Source organism: Mauremys mutica, chromosome 10, assembly GCF_020497125.1.
Source record: "Mauremys mutica isolate MM-2020 ecotype Southern chromosome 10, ASM2049712v1, whole genome shotgun sequence".
Taxonomy (NCBI): Eukaryota; Metazoa; Chordata; order Testudines; family Geoemydidae; genus Mauremys; species Mauremys mutica.
The window spans coordinates 4,724,419-4,738,213 of record NC_059081.1 but is presented as its reverse complement, the minus strand read 5'-3'; the positions used below and the strand labels follow the sequence as shown (position 1 = coordinate 4,738,213).

At 46.8% G+C, this 13,795-nt stretch overlaps 1 protein-coding gene across 2 annotated transcripts in view; it reads right to left on the bottom strand.

Annotated features, from left to right (window-relative positions):
- Positions 1 to 13,795, bottom strand: part of MARCHF4 (membrane associated ring-CH-type finger 4) — a 163,203-nt gene that overhangs the window by 37,431 nt on the left and 111,977 nt on the right. Inside the window, exon 2 of one of the 2 annotated variants that reach the window (XM_045031827.1) lies at positions 2,898 to 3,059. In XM_045031827.1, the coding sequence (XP_044887762.1) occupies positions 2,898 to 3,059 (162 nt within the window). The remainder of the gene's footprint in view (positions 1 to 2,897; positions 3,060 to 13,795) is intronic. The other variant, XM_045031828.1, reaches the window with a different exon arrangement.

Here is a 13,795-nt window from a genome sequence, read left to right as displayed (position 1 = left end):
AAATGAGTGGGTGGATCTCAGTCCAGTCCTAATGGACCGATGTCCAAAACTGGCATCTCAGCAGAGAGGCCAAGGACAAAACAGGCTCTGGGGACTAAACTCTCTCAGCCAGAGCAGTGGACCCCCCAGGTCAAAATTGATGCACATTGGCAGGGTAGTGAGAGCTCACATTGTCACTGCCTATGTTATGCCTGTTCTCTGGATAAACAGAGGACTTCAGATCTCCCTGGCTTTCTACAGAACTGTACCTAAACACTGAAGCTTGGGAAAGTCAGAGCTTTAAACTAAGGACAAAGGCATCTAAATTCCAGATAGCAATTAGCCTGCACAAATCAACAGCTGTAGTGATTGTTCTTGTTCTTCTACTGTATGGCCCATTCATGTGTATGTAGGCATCTGTGTGCATGAAATCACGTATGGACCCCAATATTTGGGCTTGTGTGTGCGCATCTATGTGAGTGACTATTTGAATGTGTGTCTGTCTTATGGGGGTATGACAGCGTGTATGTTGCTATGTAGTGATGTGTATGTATTTCAGGGCTAGTGGGATGTACATGTGAGTATGCATTGTATATATAGTTCTTTGGGCCTTCAGTTGTGAATGCATCTCCTCTATCTCGACAGGGGGTTAGACTAGATGACCCTTGCGGTCCCTTCTAACCCTATGATATATTGTATTTATTTAATTCAGATTGCTCCTATTTATAAGCAAAAAGTCTCAATGTTTCCAGCATATTTGTGAAGTCCAAACAAACACGTGGATGCCTCACATTCCACTTTCCTTTGCGATCATGTCACACAGCTCTAAGCTCTGTTATTTTCTTGCCATCGCCTGGCCATTTTTTATGTGCATGGCAACAGCTGCCTAGAGTTTAATAAGGCCAGGTTTTCAAAGAGCTTCCGAAAAAGTACAGTGTTTCTGAAGCTTGGGGAATGGGCACTTGTCTCTTTCACTTCGAAGATGCAACGCCAATTTACACCAGCTGAGGATCCGGGTCTAAATCTTTAACTTGTGGCTCTGAGCTTTACAGAGTGCTTGGAGAGCCTCCGAGGAAAGGTACTACCACAACGTCAGCACGAAGCGGTAGTATCTGTGTTATTACAGGACCCTAACATCAGCCTCTGATCTGAGATACCTGCAACACTCAGGCACATGCAAAACAGCTTTAAAAAATACCGCACAGTTTTGTCCAAGTCCTCCCTCTCAAGTTTCAGTCTGGACCAAGGTATCTGAGCCAAGAAATTAAACTCCCGGGGCTCTGGATTTGTGATGAAAGTGCTGACAACCTGAGCCCAATACGTGTAAAAATCAAGTGTCAGAAACTGTGCTGAGCCATGGAGCAAGGAGAACTCCTTCCAGGGTAGAATTCACTCCTGTAATGTCCACACGAGTCCCATGTACTTATTTAAATCCCTCTTAAATCCTAGGGACCAGTTCTGCTCTCCCTTGGAAGTTAGTGGCAAAAATTCCCGCCAGTGCTAGCCCACAGGGGGTGCTATGCAGGAATATCCCTCCCCCCATACTAAAACAGGCACGTTCTGATCATAAAAAGCAATTAGGGGGCCCCAAACAGTCGCTTAGTCTGCTTATGCCTAGTGCCGGCTCCGATTCCCGAGTTCAATAGCAGCGGGATTTGATAGACCTAACTGAGACTCAGTGGTGCTGAGGGCATGGTGGGACCCTGTTCGCAGGAGTCAGTTTCCCTCCTAATGATGCTGAGAGGCCATTTACATGACCTGATCTAGGACCAGTAAAACTAGGCAGAACCTCAGAAGCAAACGCCGAAGGGAACGGAACCCTTCTGGTTCCAAAATGCTGGGCTCCGTAGGTCCTCTGCCCTGTGCTAGAGCCACAAGGGGCCCTTGTTCAATGCAGTGTCCCACACTGACTAGACAAGTGCACTGGACATGCACCCACCAGCAGTGGAATAGCGACACAGACTAGCCCTCGAAGAAGAACTATTAATACCTTGCTCTGATGTGGTGCCTGGCATCGGAGACACTCCAAGGTGGGTAGCAACTGGCCAACCTCTGGGCACTGTCCAAATAAGAAGCCACTGACAACCATAACCCCCATGTTACAGATGGAGAAGCTGCAGCATGGAGAAACTAATCACGCCCCACAGCAGGTTGAAGGAGAACTAGGACCGGAATCCTGGTCTCTTGAGTCTTAGTCGTGTGTTCAAAGTATGTTGCCTCCTCACAGTTAGATTTGGGGGCAATGCACTCGGGGAAATGTCTATCTCCGGAGGCTCACCAGACTCATGAAATCCGAGGAAAGGAAGTGCAATTTTCCACTGCTTCTTACAGTCATTTACACCTGGGCAAAGTGGATATCAAAAGCTACCATTCGGATCTGGTTGTGACGGACACCTAGCTCATACAGCACAAGGCGCAGGCCACTGGGACCTCAAGTCTGCAGCGATGGGCTCCAATACCCCTGATGGCATGCAAACCAGAAGCGGGTGAAGGGCCTACTGGGGACCAGAGCAGGCAAGCTTGGGCTGTAGGGTGAACTAGTGGTTAGGGTGCAACTCTGAAGACCCAGGTTCAATTCCTCACTCTACCACAGCCTTCCTGTGTGACCTTGGGGAAGTTACTTGGCCTCTCTCTGCTTTCTTTCCCCAGCTGTAAAATGGGGATAAATAGCCCTGCCTTACCTCACAGAGGATTTGTGAGGTGCTCAAATGCTACAGCAATGAGGGCTCGACGAGTACGCTAGACCGAGAAGAATGGATGCTGGAGATGCCAGGGGCACAAGAACAGATTCCTGGGGGGTTGAACCAGCCCTCCTCCACTTTGTAAAGAGCCCATCCATACATCCCTCTACGCAGTGTAGGGAGAGCCACACCGACCTACTGATAACAGAAAAGAAAACTTTGAAATGTCTCTAGTACCTTTACCTGCAGAGGGTTCTTTGTGCTTATGGCAATGACGTGATACTTGTAGTAACACAGTTCGCAGCTCCAGCAGCCTCTCTCGCTGATCCATTTGATCAGACAAGGCTGGTGCGTGCATTTCACCGATCCATCGCATCGACACGGGCTCAACAACTCCCCCTGGAAAGAGACAGACAGATGGTCAACAAGGGTTACCTCCTCCAAACAGATCTGAAAGCAGCTCAGCAAGGCGTGTCGGCTGCGGTTCCCCTTTGCAATCGAAGAGTCTTGGCTCAGGAGTTTTGGCCAAAGTAGTCCATTATTAGTTCTTTGATTGGTTTTTATTTTATTAATGAAGTTCCCTGCTGTTGAAAGGTGCTGGACAGACTGCCCTGGGGACTGATGGCCTATTTAAACACAATGCAAACTTATCCATATTGCCCTTCCAAGGAGCCTCAATCCCGAGAGGGGATCACTCTCTGTTGTCCATTCAGTCCTTGGTCTATCTGCCGGGACTGCCAGTGTGGGGTCTAATTAGTGCTGGACATGGTGGTGGTTCTGGTAAAGTGGACACTGGCCCCTGGACTGAGACCAGCATCAGCTCATGGCACATGGACCACTGAAGATAGTAAATGATTACCAGAGACAGACCCAAACCAAAGTCCCCATTGCAAATTTTCAAAATTTGAACCCAAATCAAAATTTTGTGGCGTGGGCCCATCTCTGGTCACTCCCCATTTGTACTCATAGCTTGCAGGGGAAAGGGTTTCAAAATTCCATTACCAATGCAGTCCAACAGGACAGCTCATTCGAAAACCCAGACATCAGACAACCCGTGGATCCTGCTACTTCCATACTTGGAACAAACAAGATGGAAGCCGAGATTATGCCTTGACACAATCTACGTACTGGCCAATTCCCATGCATGGGATACCTTCCTTGGGTCACTGAATTTTTTCAGGCACGCAACTTAAATGGGGTTGCCAAGCAAGCGTATTATTTTGAACCATTTGAGAGGGATCAGCCCCCCCTCCACATAGCTTGGTAAATTCACCACTACATCCATAACTTAGCGGCTCAACTTCATCCAATTGTTAGAGGGGAGCCATTAAATTGCAACCCCCACCTCTGACCGTTTAAAAGCCACAGTTTGAACTCCCGCTCGATGTTTAGCTTTGTTCAGAGGGTTAAAGGCTTTTTTAAAAGGCAGGGTTAACTTGTCTCCTGGAAGACAGGGAAAGTCTGAGTTGCATCTCTCAGCCATGCCCCAACACAAGAGGTATGACTTGAGGCTTCCTATTAAGGACCAAGATTTACCACCATCCTCCACGGACCTGTTGGCCTCTCCTCTTTTATTACTGTATGTACACAGCAGAAAGGCTGAGATGGCAATAAGAGACTAGGACACAGACAAGTCTTCTATCCCCGGTCACATCTTTGTCCCACTTTAAAGGCCAGGTTCCACTCCCATGGAAGTTCAAAGGAAAAAACGTCCATGGGTTTCATAAGATCGGGTGCAAAGGCCCCCTGGAGGTTGGGAGCAGAGCTGGCAAGAGTGATACTTGTTTTTATGAAGTCTAATGCCAAAATGTTAATCACTTCATTCGGCTCCATTATGTGACCCAGAAATGTCATTTTCCATGAAATTTCAGCAACCTGGTTGTTTACGCTACAAAGGCAGGCTGGATTTTGACTGTCACTGGCTTTCATTACAAATTGAATATCATGCAAAGGGAGGTTAGAATTTAGAAATTTACAGAATTGCGGTTTTTACTTGGAAATAGGCCACTTCCTTCATTCTGCCTGTGGTAGAGCAAAATTGTGAAATGGAGGTGTGGCGGGGGAGAGAAAGCAGTAGCACTCATTTTCAAGAATTCAAACTAGCTTCAGTGGGAAGTTTGGACATGTGGCTTTGCTGTGAATGTTTTCATGCCTCCTGATGAGAGCTCTGCTTGGCTGACATGTGATTGTTAGTGGCTTTGCCACATTCTGCTCCGACTTCCAGTCACTCTTTGAGGACCTGCCTTCTCCAGCAAAAAAACAAAAACCCTATCAACACAAAAACCACTCAGTGACATGCACAATTCTCCCCCTGGGGCGAGGAGGAGCGAGAGAGAGAAGGAACCACACCAGGCAGTTTAGTCACATCATTTAACGTTGATTAAGAACTGGAAGGCACTCAGATACTATGGTGATGAGAGTGGTATAAGAACCTATGAAAACTGGAACTGAATAGAGATAATCTCCCCCCAGGTTAAGTTAAGAGCTCAGAATGCATTTGGAGTAGAGCAGGTGAAGGATGTATGTGAACCAGACGTGAAGGATGTATGTGAACCAGCCTAGAAAAAACTCCTCTCAGACTGGTAAATCGATCCAGAGAGAGCTACTGTCACTTATGAGAATTCAGTGAAAAATTCTGAGTACGAAGCCCCCCCCCAATTTCTTTATTTTTGCAAATCCAGCAAGAACCTGATTCATTCCTAACTTCTCCAAAGCAGTATGAATGATGTTTTGGGGGTTGGTGCACAGCTATTTTTACATATGGCTAGGCCCAGTTCTGTGCACAGCAGGTGTTCATAAAAAGCCAAAAACCTCACAGGCATATTAAAGGGATAAAGTCTTCGATACAGCAAAGAGAAGAGTCTGATCCCAGACTTCACAGTAAGCTCTAGAACAACCCATCAAGAGTCATTAATGCATGAAGAAGTCTCTGCACAGAGACCCCTACGAAAAGCTACACACCAGAGTGCTCCTAAAAAGGAGACACAGCTCATGGAAGTTAGAGATGGAAATTAGATCATGTCCATTTCTCTTGGGCAGTGTAAGATTATTCCCTACACAACACGCTCTCCAGTGCTTCCAGCAATGGACCTTCCATTGCTTCCCTCATGAGACTACTCAACAAAGACACTTCAATGTCAGGAAACGGTAGCCTTCATTTCCTTTGTAGAATTACATTCCACCACATGGATCACCCTAAACAATTTCTCTTTTCCTTTGGCAAATTGGTGGGCAAGTGCCTGATAGCGACAGATTTTCAAATACATTCACAAGTTCAGTGTGGATTTTGTCTGGCTTGTGAGGAATCAAGAGGGTTTTGGACTGATTCTCCTCTCATAGATACATATGTATAAATCAGGTATGGTGCCACTGGAGGCGGTGGAATTACAGAGGTAAACCTGATGTAAATTAAAAGGGGAATCAGGTCCCTGGATTGAGTCATATCCCTGTTGGGGGAGAGATGAGTAGATGTAGATCCAGTATATTTTCCTACTTTTATTTCTGCACATATGGACCAGCTCCTCAGCTGATATAAATCCGCATAACTCCACTGAAGTCAGTGAAGCTGTGTCGCCTGAGGATCTTATCGACATCAGTGCTTTCGAGAAGGCTAGATCAGATCAGCAAGCGTGGCAGCAGATCTTACACAGGTGCAGCATGGCTTTCGGAACGCCAAGCGACACACTGCGTGTTCCAGATCTCCAGCCACAGAGAACTCGCTCTAAGCCTGCTGTTCTTCCTAAGGCTGCACCCACAGCTTTGTGCAAGATTCGGCACATGAAACCCTTCCCAGAACACGTAAATACCCTTGGGGGGGTGGGGGAGGATGAGCCATCACTCAAAAAGTCACCTCTTGCAATCACCTGCCAATCAAAATCACACACACCTATGCCAGGAGTAATCAAACTAGAGGTTCCTGGCCTGAAGGTAAAGGGACCCATTTTATCCTATTGTGTGTGAAAGGAAATTGTCTTTTAGCCACTAGGTCTGGCAAATGGTAATGATGGGCTAAACTCCCCATTGAGGGGGTATAAAGGATTGAAAGCTGAATTTGCGGCTAAGCATATGATGGCTCAACTCCGTTCACGTTAGAGGAGTTACGCCTGTTTGCACGAGTGGCAAATTTGGCATGGAGTCCTGAGGCTCAGCCAATGGAGAGATGGAGGCAACTCCGAGGTGACCCGTTGAGACGTGTGCTGCTTTCACATCTTTACTAGTGTTGCTACAATATCTCCATGTACTGGGTCTATATCCTTGTGCACACAAGCCAGGCACATGCCGCCAAAGCAGCATCAGGCAAAGCAGATGGCGCAGTTTAAAGTACTGTGAAGAGAAGAGGTGACTATCCCAGATCAGTAGCTGCAATATGACTCTTCTGCTCCTACCACTGTTGAAGCAGCAGCAGAAAGTGACTTCCTGGAGTGAGGAATCCATTCCTGCTGAGAATCCTGCCTGCTCTACTCCAAATGCTGACAGACACTTGACCTTGATTGACACCACAAATCTCCATTCACTGGCAGCAGTAAAAGTAGCCAGATAGCCTGGCTTTTAAGGGTCCTGCATAGGATTGTCACCTGCCCTAATTTTCATGGGACAGGCCTAATTTTTCTACAGTCCTGAATTTAATTGGGAAAGAGCAGTGGGAATCTGTGCATCATGATGCATAGTAAGAGACTAGGATTTAAAAACACCATTAGGCAGTGTTGTTGGAGCCTAAAATGGGGCATCAGGACTCCGGGGTTCTCTTCCCAACTATGCCGCCACAGTGTAGGACCTCAGGCAAATCACTAAGGCCATATTTGTCAAAAAGTGGCCAATGGCTTTACCTGTCTGAGTTTTGGAAACTTTACCTGTACCCCCACGGAGAGATTTCGAGAAGCAAAGAGATGCCCCCCAGCTCCAGTTCAAGTCAATTATTAATGATCTATTATTGGTATTGTAGTAGCTCCGAGGAGCCCTCGTGGGCCAGGACCCCATTGTGCAAGATGCTGAAGCAAACACAGAAAACAAAGAGACAATCCCTGCCCCAGTCTAAGTCAATGGGAGTGGCAGAGGCTTGGCACCTCTGGGAAAAAAAAAATCAGGACCTAAATCAGCCTTTCCAAAGCCCAGAAAGATGAAAGCAGCCGTCTGCACTCAGGCAGCAGCTGGGAAATGCGAGGCCCAGAGGGCCATTGTCAGTTAAAGGGGGAGGGTTTTACAAAACGTACAGAGAAACCATATTTTCAGGATATCAAATATAGCATTCGAAATGGGCCCGAAGCTAAAGCTTTTATCTGAACGTTAATGATTCAGATCTTGTGGAACTTGGAGCCAACCCTCCCCAGTCTTGGGTTTGGATCTATAAGCCCTTTGAGGCAGGGACTCTCTTTTGCTAAATAGTTGCACAGCACCGCGGGCAACGGAATTGAACCTGGTGAGGGTTGTTAGGTGCTGCCACAAGAGAAGTGGTTAAATAATAAAACATGGCTGCCTTGGCCCATCTCCAGTTAGATAGTGCCAATCGTATGCAGGGCCTTTTGCAGAACGGGTACCCTGGTGGGGAGGGAGGGATAGCTCAGTGATTGGAGCATAGGTCTTCTAAACCCGGGGTTATGAGCTCAATCCTTGAGGGGGCCATTTAGGGATCTGGGGCAAAAATGTGTTAGGGACAGTACTTGGTCCTGCTATGAAGGTAAGGGAATGACCTTTCAAGGTCCCTTCCAGTTCTAGGAGATAGATATATCTCCATATTTAAAAAAAAAATAATTGAAGCTCTTTAAATTGAAGGCCTGAAGCTCAATATCAAAGCTTGTGTGTATATATATATGAGCTTCATTGATCATGTCTACACAGCAGGGGTATCCATACATACATAATACTGAGTGATCCATACATCACTCAATATTAACACCCAAAGTCCTATCCCAGCATATACTGACCACAGGGTGAAATTTCTGATGTTTCTCTGTAGTAGTCTCTTCTTTGGACTCTACGTGGGGTGTTACCAGGACTGTATAGTTTCTGCTATCTCCATTAAGTCAGCCATTTTATTTTCTGTTTAAACATTCCCCTGCAGTTACAATATGGCTGGTGCAGGATAACCAGAAAGTGAAACTGACTATAAACAAACGTAACAGATGAGTCCAAACAGAGTGAAATGCATTAAAAAAATGGAGTCACTGGCAAAAATGTAAGCAGGTTTTTACCAAAAAAAAAAAAGTCATTTTTCACATTTTGGAGAGGCAATTAGCAACACAAGTAAAAATATTATTATCCACTTGCCTTTGTCCCTTCAACAGATTGCATGGGAGAGGGCAAAACTCATTGCATTACTTTCAGCACACCCAGGAGGACATAAATACATTAAGCTCTGGGTGTGTGATTCTGTAAAGCCAACATTCCAAACACTGAGATGGCGCAATTCTATCAGCACATTGGAGAGTCGACAATAATTTACACCACATCAAGAAGTGCAAATAACCAGGTATTCAGGTGCAAGTAACCAAGCACTGTAAATCAGTGTAGAAAATGCAAGGGACAAAATGCTCCTGGGGCACAACACAGCCCCTGTGTGTCTATAGCGGGAAACCTCCATCGTTAATCAATCTAGTGCTTGGATACTAGCACGTAGATGGGTGTTTGAGATCAATAATCTGGGCCTGTCTGAATGTCCCTGCATCATAATGTTGCTATGTCTATGTTCCCTTGTGATGCTGGTATTTCAAAACAATGATTGGAAGTGGCCATGGCATGATGCAGCATCACAACGTTGTTAGGCAAAAAACAGTTTGGAAGCTCTAAGGGCCACACTTCTAAAAATGGCCTCCTAAATGATCTCCACCAAATTGGATACAACCATGTTTGTGCGCACAAAGACCACATCGGTGCAGGCCAGAGGGCACTGGTGGATGCCAAAGCAGGGACTGCACTCAGAATGGTCACTTACGTTCAGTGTTCTGTCCAGTGAAGGCACTAACCCCCCCCCCGACACACACACATTTGCAGGTGCAAACGTAATTACAATATTGGCCTCACCCATTAAAATCTGGCCCTAGATTGTCCCGTGAGCTCAGCTTGCACATTGCATGATCACAGCAAACTGGAGCCGCTTGGTGGCTATCAGGTGGGGGAGCTTAAAGTCTGAAGATTTTTCTGAGTGATTTGTTTTTCCTGCCCAGATCATAAAAAGCAGCACCCTCATTGGCACTGCTGTCAGTATCCACTCTATGGGATGAACAAAGGCATTTAGCGGTATATAAAGGAGTCACTAGACCAGGGGTCGGCAACCTTTCAGAAGTGGTGTGCTGAGTCTTCATTTATTCACTCTAATTTAAGGTTTTGTGTGCCGGTAATACATTTAAACATTTTTAGAAGGTCTCTTTCTATAAGTCTATAATATATAACTAAACTAAACTATTGTTGTATGTATAATAAATAAGGTTTTTAAAATGTTTAAGAAGCTTCATTTAAAATTAAATTAAAACGCAGAGTCCCCTGGACTGGTGGCCAGGACCCAGCAGTGTGAGTGCCACTGAAAATCAGCTTGCGTGCCGGCTTTGGCACACGTGCCATAGGTTGCCTACCCCTGCACTAGACACTCAGGGCTATATTCTGTCATCAAATACATGCAGCTTCCATTGACTCCAGCAGGAACCAGCATGTGAATCTGAGGATTCAAGTTACTCTCAACTTTGGATGGTTGTTGGTACAGACATATTACCAGGATGGAAGACCAACAGATTACAGAGCGTGTTTACTAAGGAATGCTGCTACACAGCTGGTGATCACGTGGGCGCCAAAAGCTTTGGTGGCACGATAAGATCGCCAGTGATGGACGTAAACTGAATAACCAACCAGCCCATGTTAAGGATCTAGCTAGAGACCGATTTGGATGGTGCTTGATCTGCAAGGAAGTGTCCACCTCAATGGTAATGATTGTATGGCTTGGAAAGAGTAAACTGAAAATATTTAACTGCAGGCCTCCAACTAAGCCTCCTAAATACACTTAACTTCACACTGAATTTCTATGTAATGGGAAGTTTTATTATGGCAAACAAATGCCAGAAGATTTCTATATTAAGAAAATAATAACAGAGCACTGAAGCACAATGGCAAAGAGAAACATGTTGTTACATAGCTGGTGAGCCTCAATAAATAGGTACTGACAATCACTCTGTGTTTAATGCACGTACAGTAACTGCCCCTCTGCCTATTAAACCTAAACACACACTTTCAATGAAGTGTCTCAAATGCAGTGTGAACATGGCATCAACCAGCAACGGAGACAGGAGGAGGTCACTTCAGAAAATAACACGTTGTGCTTCTTTTGTGACCATTCCCTGAACCATTTAAAAAAATTGGAATGAATTAAGCAATTCATGACATGGGGGTAAAAAAAACCAAACTTCTACATCTACACCAGGTGTAGTGGAGGGAGACTGCCCCCAGAAAGGCTAGACAAAGCCAGTAGAGGTTGCACTGGCCGTGGAAGGGTTAGGTGCCCTGGCAGGGAAGGCTTGTGCTTGTTACCACCTGTTCTGTGGATAGAAGACTTCAGCTTTGCACTCTGCGAGGCTGGCATACTTCACCAGCGCTGTTTACTGAAGACAAAAGGTGGGGAGAAGAGACAGTCAGTACAGTCCAGATGAAAAATACTGATTCCTACTAGAAAGCACAGACCACAGGCCCAACAAGGCCCAGGTACACATGAAGCAGAAGTCTGCTCTTTGCTGCAATTGGTGAAGGAAGCAAGTGCTGAAACAGGCAAGGTGACAGATCACGTACATATTAATAAAGCTCAGAGTGCAATGTAATGGCAGCTGATCATCATTACCCAAGCCAGCACGAGCATCCAATTGACAGCTCAGCTGTCACTAAAAAGGAGGTGAGAACAGGTCCACATGTCACCTTACCCCCTCGAGGATGGTACATTTAGGAGTGAGAAAGGGTTATCTAAGGAGAGAATTCCCCAGCTCTTCAAGCGGCTCAGCTGGGATTCAGAACCGCCTTTGAGGCTGAAGGAACGGAGCCAGAATGTCCAGAAGGAGGAAGAAAAAAAAATCAGAGCATAAAAGGATGGGTAAGGAAAGAGCTGAGAAAGCAGATCATCCTGCAATCTGTGCAACACCAACTGTCCTCTCCGCACCCTGGCACAGAGCGACTCCCCCACGCTGCTGTCTCCTCGCCACCAATTTATTTTAATCCACATCTCATAGGAGCCTCTGATAGTCCAGGAACCAAACCCTCACAAGAAGTGCTCTCTAGGACAAAGCCAGCTTTCACCGTTTGCAGCCAATGCCCACTGCTCTCAGGGGATGCACTCGATCTCTAGAATCTGAAATCAGAGCTCTGGGCCTGAAGCTCAATCACTGAGCAACACAGGACAGGAGAGGCTGGGATGGCCACAGAGATGGTGCAGAGGCCAGGGAACACCAAGCACTGGAATTCAGAGCCACTCTTGTGCCCCTCCTCTGGCTGGCAAATATGAACGGGGCTGACAGGCTGCAGAGGGGGCCAAGAACTGAATGCTCCCCCGTTTCTAAATCCCTCCCTCTTCTCTAGGGCTGGACCCTCCAGGGCAGGCTCAAAGCACAATGCTGGGGTGGGGAAGCTAGGCCTGTTCCCGGTGATGTAGGGAGACTTCGGTATCTAGGGCTGCCTTTCACCAGCATTAAATCCACTTGCCACAGTGACCCAGCACTGTACTGGGTATTTACAAACTGTAGACACAGTCCCTATCCCCAAACGCTTCCGCATCTGAGGTAAAGGACAACATGGAGAGGGTATTTGAGGAGAGCGGAAAGTGGGCAGCGGCTTGGGACAGATGGTTCAAACAGAGCCCTGAAGGAACAAAACCTTCAGAGCAATCCCTCAGATTCAAACCTGCACTATACCAGTCAGTATCCACCCCAGAGATGCTGGGGGACCTCTGGGGAGGGATCCCCCTAGCAGGACAGGATCCTAAAGGATGGTGAGCAAATGGGAAAAAAGACCAAGCACAATGGAAAGCAGGAGGAAGAGGGAAGAGTCTCTTAATGCCATAGGGCACACAGGGACAAACGCCTGATCATAATGAATGATCTCCCCATTGAATTCTCCAGGGGAAGGTGATGCCAGTTTGTCACGGGATATTCCTTCCTGGTCCCAGCCTAAACGGTCATTCAGCCTTAGGCCTCTAAGCCAGATTCTCTGTAGTTAAGCACTGAATCCAATTCAAATACAGGATGGAAAGGGAGCCAAGACAGAGTCTAAACGACCCTCCATCTTTGGGCAGAACCAGCACTCGGAGACATTCTGTACTGAGTGCGCCTCCAGAGGCTCCCATCAACTGATGAAGGTTTTAGGCTTTCATTTAAAAAAAAAAAGTTTTTAGCCCTTCTGGCTATGAAAATAACCTGAATGTGACCTGATGCAGGGCTATCTTCCTGAGTCTGCAGACAGATAGCTGTGAGCTGTGTGCACTATTCCCCAATCAACTCAGGGTATGGCTACACTGACGAGTTGCAGCGCTGGTAGTTTGCAGCGCTGGTCGTCCAGCTGTGCAGTGCCAGCGCTGCAGTGTGGCCACACTGACAGCTACCAGCGCTGCAGTGTGGCCACATTTGCAGAATTTGCAGCGCTGTACTGAGAGGTGCATTGTGGGCAGCTATCCCACAGAGCACCTCATCCTGTTTTGGCGCCGTTTTGCCGCTGAGTATTGTGGGAAGGGGAAGGAAGTGTGTGGGTCATTCCGCTTCCTGTTCCAACGCCCCGTGGTGCATCGCTTCACATCCCAGCAGTACAGTTTCCCTGTCCACGTTTCTAGCCATTGTGAGTGCAGCACGCTTTCTGTGTGAAATGGAGCCTGAGCTGCAGAGGACTTTGCTGATGACTGTCGCCAGCACATCACGTTTGGCAGTTGAGCCATTCCTTCAGCTCCAAAGTGACAGTGAGGAGTCCAACGATGATCTGGATTTGCCTAATGCGGGTGACATGAAATTGCTTGTGGCGGTAACGGAAATGCTCAGCACCGTGGAACGCCACTTTTGGGCTCGTGAAACAAGCAGTGAGTGGTGGGATCACATTGTCATGGAAGTCTGGGATGACAAGCAGTGGCTGCAGAACTTTCGTATGAGAAAAGCCACTTTCATGGGACTGTGTGCTGAGCTCGCCCC